The 12,926-nt window shown below is 36.8% G+C and overlaps 1 protein-coding gene across 1 annotated transcript; it reads right to left on the bottom strand.

The window, feature by feature from the left end:
* Positions 1 to 10,652: 10,652 nt before the first annotated feature.
* Positions 10,653 to 11,965, bottom strand: LOC145086192 (putative F-box protein PP2-B12). Its single transcript, XM_079023938.1, has 3 exons — positions 11,626 to 11,965; positions 11,352 to 11,470; positions 10,653 to 11,260 (listed from the first exon to the last, which is right to left on the bottom strand). Exons 1-3 carry the CDS (start codon positions 11,929 to 11,931, stop codon positions 10,774 to 10,776), a joined length of 912 nt encoding a protein of 303 aa, XP_078880064.1. The 5' UTR covers positions 11,932 to 11,965; the 3' UTR covers positions 10,653 to 10,773.
* Between the last annotated feature and the right edge of the window lie 961 nt (positions 11,966 to 12,926).

The following is a 12,926-nucleotide window of genomic DNA, read 5'->3' as shown; positions in this document are numbered from 1 at the left end:
TGGTATATATTTGACCCAATTGTAGCATGGTCCTTTTGGGTTTCCTTCACCGGAGCAATTTGATAGGATGAATATTTGAGAAAGAGGTTATTTGTGATTTATTAATATATTATATGAATAATATATTAATTAACAAAATCATATTATTTAATTAGTATTTATCTAGAATTAATTTAGTGATCAAAAGAGACTGATTAAATTTATAGGGACTGATTAGGTAAATCAGTAATATTTATAGTTTGGGCTAATGATCCATGTTGATTAGGGATGGGCTAAATTTATGTGAGAGTCCATGAAGAGTTAGTCCAAAGGGCCTATCATATGGATCACTGGAATACCTAAAGGCTTAGGTAAATTAAGGTTTTATGTATGAAACCCTAAGGATTCCACACTATAAATTAAACCCTTGCACTCCCAAAATCGACACTTGTACTCCAAGGTGGAACCCTAGCCAGTTTTGGTGCCTCCTAGCCTCACTCTCATCATACTCCATTTGCTTTTGGTGTTTGTAACTCATTAGAGGTATCACACTTGAGGTACTAAGCCCTTGAAAGGCCAACTATTACAAACTACAACAAAGAGGTATTCATCTAACTAGTTTTTTTATGTTATATATCTCTAATTGCATGCTAGTTAGGGTATATGCTTTGGATAAAATGAAATTTCATGTATAACTTGAGAAAACTTAGATCCAAAGCATCTAGGGTTGTATGTGCACCATAGGATTGTTATGGTGCTCAAAACCCACACCCTGATGGGTTTTGAGCACTATAACAATCATATGGTGAACATACAACCCTAGATGCTTTAGATCTAAGTTTTCTCAAGTTATACATGCAATATCATTTTATCCAAATAATATATCCTAGCTAGCATGCAATTGAAGATATACAACATAAAAACTAGTTAGATGAACACCTCTTTTTTGTAGCTTGTAGTTCTTGGCTTTTCAAGAGCTTAGTACCTCAAGTGCGATACCTCTAATGTGTTAGAAACTCCAAGAGCAAAAGGAGGCTTGTGAGAGAGAGGTTATGAAGCACAAAATCGGCTAGGGTTCCACCTTGGAAGAGATAGGCGGATTTTGGGATGCAATGTGCTACATTTATAGTGTAGAATTCCTAGGGTTTCTTCCATTCAAACCCTAATTCACCATGACTCTTTACATTTCATAGGCCCTTTGGATTAAACCTTCATGGACTCTCGCATAGGTTTAGCCCATCCCTAATCAACATGAATCATTAGCCCAAACTATAAATATTACTGATTTACCTAATCAGTCCCTGTAAATTTAATCAGTCTATTTTGATCACTAAATTCATTCTTGATCAATACCAATTAAATAATATGATTTATCAATTAATATATTATTCATATAATATATTAATAAATCACAAATAACCTCTTTCTCAGATATCCATCCTATTAAATTGCTCCAGTGAAGGAAACCCAAAAGGGCCATGCTATTATCGGGTCAAGCACATAGTTGTAGGCTTTGAAACCCAATTTTAACAGTCTCCCACTTGGATAAGTCTAATAACTATAACTGCCAATGTAACTTCAAAATCTGATTAGCAATCGTAACTCACAAACGCCGCTGTCGAACTCTGACCTAGTCAATGACGCGTCCTTTAGATAAGGGATCATATAATCCTTTGTTCTTCAAGATATCATGTGGAAAAAGACATGGAATAAAGTCATACTCATTGTCCAATAGTTTGTTTCCCAACTTCTGATTTGCTTGACATAGAACTTAATTGAACACATCAACTGCGTCCTGACCAGGCCCGACACATAAGTTAGAACAAAATCATCGGGGGGTCCAAGATATTGCTTTTAATCCTCTTGGGATAAAATGAACAGATAAATTTCGACTTATATGCTTGTACTAATTACTTACTAAATTATACACAACAACACATTTAATAACATCAAGTTACTGATGCGTTTTCGTACTGTCAATGCACAACCAACTCGTAATCAACAACTCATATATCTTGGTTTGAAGATTATACGATATTATCGTCTCACAATCACTCGTGAAAAATTCCATGAAGTGATTCATGTGAGCGTGGGTTTAATCCAATACTGAAATCTTATTTCGAGAGCATTCATGAATGTTGTAGCAAACATTTGCTATGTCTAAACTCTTTAGACAATCTACAAACCAATTCATGACAGTATAACCTCAATACCTACTTCCAAAGTATGATTAACTGTAGATAATTTGAATAATCTTATTATTTTGGTAGTCAAAAAATGCAGAAATGAAACACAAAATAAACTATTGACAGAAGACACTAAGCTTTACTAATAAGTAAAACGTTTGTTAGTTAATCATAAAATGTCAATTACATTTATTTATTACAAGTTTCTAACTGCTTGTCTAATCACTGAAACTAATATCGTCCCTTAGGCCAATGCTCTCAGCATGCATCAAATGCTTAACCCTACTCTGTCCCTTCGTAAGGGGATCTATTGGGTTATCCTCTGACGACACCCTCTTCACTATGAGGATTCCTTATTTTACTCGATGTCATATGAAGTGATATTTTATGTCGATGTGCCTGGATCTTCCATGATCCCTTGGTACCTTGGTTAACGTGACTGCACCCTCGTTATCATAGAAAATCTCCATAGGCTCCTTTACAGCTGGTACAACTCCAAGGTCTCCGATGAAGTTCTTTAGCCATATCGCCTCCTTCGATTCTTCGCTTGTTGTTATGTACTCTGATTCGCACGTTGAATAAGCTATAGTCTCATGTTTGGAACTTTTCCATGTTATTGCTCCTCCATTTAGGGTAAATACCCAGCCCGACTGAGAGCAGAAATTATCTCTGTCGGTCTGAAAGTTGGCGTCACTATACCATGTCACTCTCAAGTCATCACTCCCACCGAGGGTAAGGACCCAGTCCTTAGTCCTCCGCAGGTACTTAAGAATTTTCTTTACTGCAATCCAATGTGCTCTACCAGGATTCCCTTGATATCGATTAACCATGCTCAAAGCAAAAGCTACATCAGGGCGAGTACATGTCATAGTATACATGATCGAGCCAACGGCGGAAGCATATGGTACTCGACTCATTTATGCTATTTCGGCATCGGTACTCGGACTCTGAGTCTTACTTAGTTTGGTATTGCTCTGGATAGACAATTCTCCTTTCTTGGAATTCTCCATGTTGAAACATTTCAACACCTTGTACAAGTAGGTACTTTGACTAAGTCCTATTAGTCTTTTACTCCTATTTCTCAATATCCTTATCCCAGAATGTAAGCAGCTTCCCCAAGGTCCTTCATAGCGAAACACTTCCCAAGACAGGATTTAACCTCCTACAAGGTTGGAACGTCGTTTCCTGTGAGTAGTATGTTATCCACATACGATACCAGAAAGCTAACTATACTCCCACTAGCTTTGACATATATGGAGGACTCATCCTCGCTTCTCTAAAATCCAAACTCTTTGACTTTATCATCGAAACAAAGATTCCATCTGCGAGATGCTTGCTTTAATCCATAAATTGATTTCTCAAGCTTACACACTCTATTAGGGTACTTCGCATCTACAAAACCCTCTGGCTGACTCATATAAAATCCTCAGCCAACTTCCCATTAAGGAAAGCAATTTTGACATCCATCTGCCATATTTCATAATCATGAAATGCAACTATGTCTAGCATAACCATTATAGACTTAATCTTCGCTACTGGTGAGAAGGTCTTGTCATAGTCTGTCACACCCCAAAACCAAGAACAGCGGAAACGTTCTGGGGCGGAGGACGTCATGTATAGTATCACAACACAGTAAATGTAAATAAGCAAACAACATCATCTATTGCATTAAATATATAATTTTAATACAAGTGTGTTCTGTACAGTTATAGACACCAAAAATAATGAAACACAAAATAATATGATATGAGTCTTGAATGCACTCCATCTTCTCAAAAGCTGGCCTCGGTACCTGTCTACTGATGACCTGAGAATACAAGTTATTTTGAAAGAGTTTATCAGCATTAAGCTGGTGAGTTCATAAGTATTTTAGTGTCAATGTTTCTTGTAAAAACGTTTGAACCTGTCTCAATGTATAAGTTTGTGAAAATGTAAGTAAATGTTTGAAAGTGTTTGTGAAAGTTGAATCTCTCAGAAAAACCTATATTTTCTATTAAAGTAACCTTCTACCAAGGCTAAACTGTTTTGTAAACTTGTCTATTGTAAAAGTGTGTAATTTCCCAAGTATAACTATCATTTGTTAAAAATATAGTTTGTACATTAATGCTTAAGTGAGGTTATCACTAAAATATGTAATGGGTAAATCATTGTAGTACTGTAGCTTTGTATAATAAGACTACTATTGTACTAAATACTACTACCTTAAACCGGATTTATATTAAGGTATAATGTGATAAATTGCACCATGCTATCGACTGGTAACAACGACATAATGAATGGTCGTAATAAAAGAAATGACGTTTGGCACCCGCAGACTTGCAGGTCCGGCTGTAGCTAGCAGCAAGGTGTAGGATAGTCAATCCAGTATAGATCTATACGCAAACTCACGCCCTCCCTCCAAGAGAATTCTGGCTACAACTCGGGACATGACATTTAAGGCATGCACTGATACAGTGGATCACAATTGATATCGTATTCATGTATATGTATTGTTTCTCGTATATCTGTATATGTATTGTTTCTAGTATATCTGTATATGTATTGTTTCTCGTATATCTGTATATGTATTGTTTCTCGTATATCTGTATATGTATTGTTTCTCGTATATCTGTATATGTATTGTTTCTAGTATATCTGTATATGTATTGTTTCTCGTATATCTGTATATGTATTGTTTCTAGTATATCTGTATAGGTATTGTTTCTCGTATATCTGTATATGTATTGTTTCTAGTATATCTGTATATGTATTGTTTCTAGTATATCTGTATATGTATTATCCTGTGTTACCCAGACGGTAACTAACTAAAGATGTACTGATGAGTATTAATATGGAAGTACTTTTATGTCTATATATGTATATATGATATATAAGTAATATTGAAACGACCTTCGGATGGTCACCCGAAATCCCACCAGACCACATCTCAAGGCGCGAAAAGGAAATAGGGCGGATGGCATTCCTAAGCCTTTTGAACATTATTTATATATCTATACCTATATGGGCATGCAATTGAATATATAAAAGCATAAATAAGTTTTCATAAAACATTTGAAGCATAAATATAATTTCAAGAGAAGGTTGACTTGATGTCGATCTATAAAACATTTTGAAGGCATAAGTTGATAAAACAGTTTAAGTATAAGAAGCATTTGTTTGAATCACAGTCTATAAGTAAGTTTGGATAGTAAAACAGTTTGTAAAACATTTCAATAGTAAAGTAGTTTGAAAAGCAGTTTGAACAGTGGTGAAAATCGTTGTTTTCCTAGTTATTAATCACATGTGATTAAACACAATCACATGTGATTGAAGCAATAACTTATAAGTATTTGACTTGTATTCCCCCCATAAAGTGTTATAAAACATTTAAAATCATTTCAAAGGTTGATTTAAGGGGTATGAACTCACTTGTGGTGAGTCGTTTGAATTGCAGTGTCGGCTACCGTGCTACGTGACAAACGGAGAGTGGTTTACACGCACGAGCCTAGTTATCATATAATAAGCATATATATAACTAATTAGACAAATAATAACTTAGTAAATAAGTTAATACACATAGGAAACATTTAAACACTTTTATGAGTGTTTATGGTCCAAATGGTTGCATCTAAGTTGCTACGGGACAAGGCAAAAGGGTTTGAAACATCAAATAGCCTTGTATAAGAGTTCACCACCCAACAACCCCACACCTTGGAGTTTACGGCCGTAAACTCATGGGTTTATGGCCGTGAACTCCTCAAAGGGTGGTTTTGGGTGTTTTGTGGTGCTATCTTGCTTCTAGAACACTCCTAGCTTTGTTGGAATAATACATGAAGTTGTTTTAAGGCTCTAGAACACTCCATAAGGGAGTTTACGGCCTAAAGTCCTACATCCTAGAGTTTACAGCCGTAAACTCTTGGATTCTAATTGATTTGAAGCACTTAAACAACAAGGATTGCTTTCATGAATTTATCTAAGGCTTATGGGGACAAGAGGCACACTTTGGTGCCTTCACTTGGAGTTTACGGCCCAAGACATGTTCCTTGGCCGTAAACTCCTTTCAAGGAGTGGTTTTTATGTGTTATACTCTCCATTCTAGTCCCAAGGGTTCAAGGTAAATTGTCTAAAGGCTTAAGGGTTGCTTGGAATGATTTTTGTCCCACAAAAAGGGGTTTACGGCCCAAGAGGAGTTCTTGGCCGTAAACTCCTACTAACTTGTGATTTTGATGAGCTTTTGGCGTTCTAAACAAGCACAAGTACTAGTAGTTAAAGTCCTTAAGCATTTGGGGGAGGTTTAGGGCACTTAAGCCCTTGAAAAGGGGTTTACGGCCCAAGGAAGTTCCTTGGCCGTAAACTCCCAGAACTTGTGTTTCTTGGAAGCTTTTTGGCCTATAAAGATCATACCCTAACTCCTAAACAAGTTGTCTAACAAGGAATCGGGACTAGGAAGCCTTTATGTTCCATTTTGGAGTTTACTCCCCAAGAATGTTCTTGGGCGGTAAACTCCCGGATCTTGGAATCTAAACATGTAATTTGTGTTAATAAGCATCTAACAAGTATTGAAACACATATAGAAAAGTAGACTCACAATATGGGATGAAAACCCGAAGATCCGTCAGAGAGAATATGGCTTTTCTCTATTTGGAATTGTGAATAATGAATTATTTTAATTCAGAAAACTATTTATAGTCCTGGAATATTTTGGCAGAAAATATTTTCATTCCTGATATTGGACTGTAACATTATGAAACTCGAAATGCCCAAGTTTCACAAAACCAGGAGTATCCACTCTCCTGATATCATCTAAAACATAAACCCTAATGTACACAGATTTGTTCGGAAAAGCTTGAAAATCACAGAAACTGAACTAGCTTCTATTGAATAGATGAGGTTCATACAATTGGAAATTTCAGGTTGTCACATAGTCAAATCTAGGAGTTTGAGTAAAGCCCTTCGCAACCAATCGCGCCTTATATGTGTGTACTTTCCCATCCATGTCAGTCTTCTTCTTGAAGATCTACATGCACCCGATCGTCCTACGACCTGGTACATTTTCAACCAAGTTCCAAACTTGATTGTCATACTTTGACTGAATCTCATTGTCCATCGCCTCGTTCCACTTAGCAGACTCAAGGCCCGCCATGGCTTCCTTGTAGTTAGATGGCTCATCCAAATTTACCAGTGTACTATCACTGATAAGCATATCACCTTCCGCAGTAATATGAAAACCATAAAACTCTGGTGTCATCCTAACTCGAGAGGAACGTCGAAGAGGTAATGACTCGTCAACTGGTTCAATAGGAGTCTCATCCTCAGGTTGATTGCTAGTGTTAGAGGTTCTTTCATCCTTAACTCTTGAAGCTCTCCAAGGTCAATTTGCCCCCCACTATCCTCTTGGCATATGAGTTCTCTTTCACAAAAGACACCCCTTCGTACCACGAAGACCACATTCTCACTAGGTCTATAGAACAAATATCCAAAGGAAGTCTGTGGGTAGCCGATGAAAATACAACGCTCACTGCGAGGTTCGAGATTGTCATGAGTCTCTCGTCTTACGAAAGCCTCGCAACCCCAAACCTTGATATGGCCAACGAGGGAACCTTCCATGTCCACATTTTGTGAGGTGTTTTCGCAACCTTCTTAGTTGGCACTAGATTAAGGATATGGGCGGCAGTCTCTAAGGCATACCTCCAAAATGAGATAAGTAATGAAGTTCGACTCATCATGAAACGAATCATATCCAACAAGGTTCGATTGCACCTCTCAGCCACACCATTCAGTTGCGGTGTCCTAGCCGACGTCAACTGTGAAACAATTCCACATTCCATAAGATAGTCTTGGAACTCGATACTAAGATACTCACCACCTCGATCGGATAGGAGCGTCTTTATCTTCCTGCCCAATTGATACTCCACTTCTTGCTTAAACTCTTTGAACTTTTCAAAGGTTTCCGACTTGTTCTTGATTAAGTAGATATATTCATATCTGATATAATCATTGGTAAAGGTTACATAGAAGCGGTTAGCATCCCTTGTGGCAGATCTGAAGGGTCCACACACATCGTTGTATATGAGATCCAACAAAACCTCATCTATTTCACAAGTACGAGTGAAAGGTGACTTGGTCATCTTTCCAAGCAAACAAGATTCACAAGGCCATATATTATAATACTGTGCCAGCTCAACCTTACAATTCACAACCTGTCATACATATATATATATATATATATATATATATATATATATATGTGTGTGTGTGTGTATGTATGTATACATATATATATATATACATATGTTTGAATTCAGACCCCCAAAGAGCATGCAATGGCATTGTCTGTACACATCCAGACCCCCAAAGAGCTTACTAAGTTATTGTTGCTGCCACACGTGCAATGGGTATTGGAAACGATGGAAAATTGCCATGGAAGTTACCTCCAGACCTCAAGTTTTTCAAAGATGTCACCATGACAACATCAGATCCAGTGAAAAAGAATGCTATTATAATGGGAAGAAAAACATGGGAAAGCATACCTTTAAAACACAGGTCACTCACTGGTCGACTCAATGTCGTTCTAACTCGTTCAAGAACTTTTGATATTGCAAGTGCTGAAAATTTTTTAATGTGTGGAAGCATGATTTTGGGTTTGGCCACTCACTAGGATGACTTCTTCAAGGATTAATCTCCCACCATCAATCTTACAAGCAACAACACCAAAACAACCCAAAAAGTACAAAAAATTGATAATAATAGAGAGGAGATGCTCAAAGTTGTGAAAGGGAGGCTAGGGTTTATTCCTAATGAGCTCTTGACATGATAGAGGCAGAGAAATGGCCTAAAACATGGAGGTAGAGGCTTTAAATACATAGGAAACCCTAGTTTTATAGGCTTGTGTTGCACAGCTCACCATACTGTGGTTACGGGCTTTCACAAATTTCCTTTCTAGCTTTAAACGATCATAACTCCTTCGTTCAATACTCAATTTCGGTGGTGTTTATATACACATGAATGTATTAACAAGCCCTGCAATCCTATATAATTACTTTCAACTTAATGCATACCAAACTAAACTAATTAGTACATGCAAAAGGGTCCCAAATGTCACTTTTTCCCAATTTATCCTTTTGGCTCCTAAGGCACAATTCAAGGGATTAATTCACATAATTCCATATTATAAACATCCAATATGATCTAAACTTTATTCCCTTGAAGCCCAAGACCTTTACTCAATCAAATTACCGTCCATTATCCCGAAATTAGAAACTTCTCAAAACCGGATGTTACATAACTTTAAAGGGAAATTCACCACCAAACTTACCAATTTTGCAACTCTTTTGCTATTATAGTCCTTTGCAAGCAGACCCTCCAAGGTGTCGAATTCTTGTTTCATTTCTAGCAACTTCTCCTTGTAGTATCAAGGCTCCAACCAGTTATCTATCCAGTAGAAGTACTTACATTTGTTCCTTCGAGTTTGCATTAGGATTACATTCAAAACAACAATATAACTAAACGTTTCCAATTCAAACACAACATTATGATCAAACATTTGAATTAGAACAAATGAACGAAGATCACAACTTTCAAGGTGGACCTCACAAAGATCATTGCTCAAATAGAAGCTCACAAAGATCATTGCTTAAATCAGAGCTCACCAAGATCAATACTCAAATTGGAGCTAACCAAGCTCATTGCTTAAATCGAACCTGACCAACGTCATTGCTCAAAATCAGAATTGAAGATCACCAAACATCGCAGATCAAAATGTGAGGTCGCCAAACATCACACATCAAAATTGAAGATCACTGTAACCAAAATCCAAGCTAACGAATATCACATTCAAACATAAAAACACAAATTTTAAATATATCGAAGAGTACGATGGAGTTTGGACAATTCAAAAAGTAGTGTGTAGGGTTTTTTCTCGTCCACAAGATCCTTTCGAGGGCATTGAACTTATATAAGCATTTCTTCACTTCGCCTTCGTTATTGAAGTGTTACAGGGGTGAGTTGCATGAAGAAGATGGCGACATTGTGAACAAATGGTTTAGAAGAACTATGGTTTCGGCTGTCGAATAAGGAGACGAGTATGAAGGAAATGTGTTGAAAACGAGCATCAATTAATAACAGCTTGGCGATGTGTCATACACGTGAGATAATCCTTCCAAGTCAGTATTGCCAACTCTGCCTCATAACCGACTAAACCTTTAAAATCTTACAAAGAGACTTAATTGACATGTAAATAGTAATTTTAATGATGTATTACACAAAAGAAACCTTAATAACCTATTAGAGACAAAACCAAAAATTTATTGTACTATAACGTGAAATCTTTTTTTAGGGGATCCCTTTTTCTTGTTTTTTACTTTACACTTTTCCTTCGTGGCGCCGGTCTCAATATTGAAATGCATGATTTGTTCGAACATTAAAATAAGTAATGTGCAAATTGAGCAAATAAAGTTTCAAATATAATTTCAAAAAGTCACTCGTATGTATATATTTTATATTCAGAAATTATCCCAATCATCAAAATATTCAATTCAATATCAATATTCAATAATATATAAATATACATTACAATTACAGCCATATCACTAAACTTCACAGCAACTACTTTCTTCATTCTTAATTCTTACTAACAAAATTTTTTAGGCCTGAACTCGATACCTTGAATAACAAGACCAGTCTTCCAATTCCCTCCGTTGACCTCCACCACACTCAACTCCACCTCCGCCGCATCACCACCTCCATTAAAATACTCTCCGATCTCAATCTCAAACCATCCATCGTCTCTTTGTTTCGGACCATTCTCTTTAGAAGGCGGAGGCACCACATCCCAATTCGCAAATCCTCCTTTACTAAACATCCCAATTCCTCTCCTTGATCGGAGACCTCGTCTCCGCCCTGCTTCAGGGTCGAGATACACCATCCGGGTTTGACTCCGGTCGCCGTGAAAACCAATACAGATCTTCACCGGTTGGTACTCAAACCCATAAGCTTTCGATGTTGTTTTGAACACAAGAAGAGCAACGTAAGTTGTATCAGGGGAGAAGATTGAAGTATTGATTTTGCCAATGATTTCTAGTAAACTCACACTGATAAGTTCTGCTACCTCTGTGAATCTGTAATCCGAGATTTGAGAGTTGAGATTTGAGTTAAATTCAGAGAGATAACATTTTGAATTTATGATCTGTAAATGGTGTTAATTAATACCTTGATTCTCGTGTTTGTGTCCATATCCAACAATTTGGAGAATCGGAAGAAGCAATTGACAGCTGTCTCGCTGCTAACATGTAACATTTCTTCCCGCTCCCTTTATCCAACCAGAAACTCTGTTGAAAAATAGATGAAAAGAAAAATCAGATCCACACAACTTTCGAAGCTTCATTCCTGTTTCGAGATCTCAAAAACGACATTCAATTGTTTTGATTGGTAGAAAAATATCAAAAAGTGTGAAATCAGATAGGAAAGTTTTTCGAAAATATACCTTGCTTCCTTCGTCTATGATGACTGGATGATCGCATAGACGTAGATATACCTCCTTCTTCGATCTGAATGCACCACCGTCCTCCGTCTCCGGCAAATACTCCGGCGGTGTGAAACTCTCCCAAACGCTGTCCCACTGTGCCGCCGAACGGAAAACGGAGTTGACGGTGGACAATCGGGAAGCATCTCGAGGGCTGGTGAGTGCCAATGCTTCTGCTACGAATCCTTCCGGCAATGACTCGAAGAAATTCTCCATATTTACTTTCAGTTTTGAAGAAACTTGACAGATTAGTGGTTGTGTAATCATGGGTGTGGGGGTATATATGGAGAGACTACGTCAATGGATAATGTGTACGAATAAGGTTCATATGAACAAAAAGTCAAAAGCTAAAAGTGGGAATTGTTGTTTCTTTTATGTGGTGTACAACTGTCCATTTTTCGTTGCTTTTGTGTTCAAAAAGTTATTTTACTTTTACTTTTATTTATTTTTTTCTTTGTTTGTGTTTTTAGTCGTCATTATAAACATGTTAAATTTGAGTTGTTAACTTCATGCACGTGAGTGAAAAAAATGTAAAATAGTTTTTTGTAGTTTAATGAATGGCTAGTGATCAAGTTACTTTTACAAAGAGAGGGAAAATTACTTAGGTAATTATTCTTATGTTCGTTAACATGTTGATAATTTTTTTATACATATATAACCAATTACCTTATGTTACGTGTTCATATTATACCATTATTACCGGTTAAGGTAGGTTACATCCGACTGTGGCTAATATAAGGCTTGATAAGCATATACATTATGCTATGTGGCATAATACACATCATTTCATTATAAAGAGGGTGATATACGACTCGTTCAATAATTAAGCCCTAGATCGACATTGACAATGGCTTCTTCTACTTCATCTTTCTCTTCCAAACGAAATGATGAATTTCAAGCTAACCATCCATGTGATAGCAAGGCACCATCTCATGTGAAGACTTCAAGGACCCCCGATAATCCTGGAAGAAAATTTTGAGTGTTTCAAAACACACTGGTAAACCAATTTTTTTGAGTTATTGCTAATGGATGCATCTTCTTCATCTTTCTCTTAAATTTAACCTTTTTAATACTTTTTTTGAAAAGCAAAAGAAGTCCAAAATGTAAATTTTAGGCATGGGTGGATGAAGATGAATGCATAACAGATGGTATAAGTGAAGAGAAATTGGGAGAAACCTGCAATTACATGGGAAAACAAATTAGTATATGGATGATGAAGCTGGAACAAGAGAAGAACTTCGATTTGGTTTTCAGACAAGAAT

This window comes from Lactuca serriola, chromosome 2, assembly GCF_051521515.1.
Source record: "Lactuca serriola cultivar US96UC23 chromosome 2, Lser_US96UC23_V15, whole genome shotgun sequence".
Taxonomy (NCBI): Eukaryota; Viridiplantae; Streptophyta; class Magnoliopsida; order Asterales; family Asteraceae; genus Lactuca; species Lactuca serriola.
This window is presented reverse-complemented; position numbering and strand designations above follow the sequence as displayed.

What these genes read in the sequence shown, in the direction of transcription:
- LOC145086192 (XM_079023938.1), bottom strand. Translation starts at nt 11,931, where the DNA reads ATGATTACACAACCACTAATCTGTCAAGTTTCTTCAAAACTGAAAGTA. An exon ending in TCATAGACGAAGGAAGCAAG is followed by an intron (nt 11,471 to 11,625) that starts GTATATTTTCGA and finishes ATTTTTCAACAG; the next exon opens with AGTTTCTGGTTGGATAAAGG. An exon ending in ACACAAACACGAGAATCAAG is followed by an intron (nt 11,261 to 11,351) that starts GTATTAATTAAC and finishes CTCGGATTACAG; the next exon opens with ATTCACAGAGGTAGCAGAAC.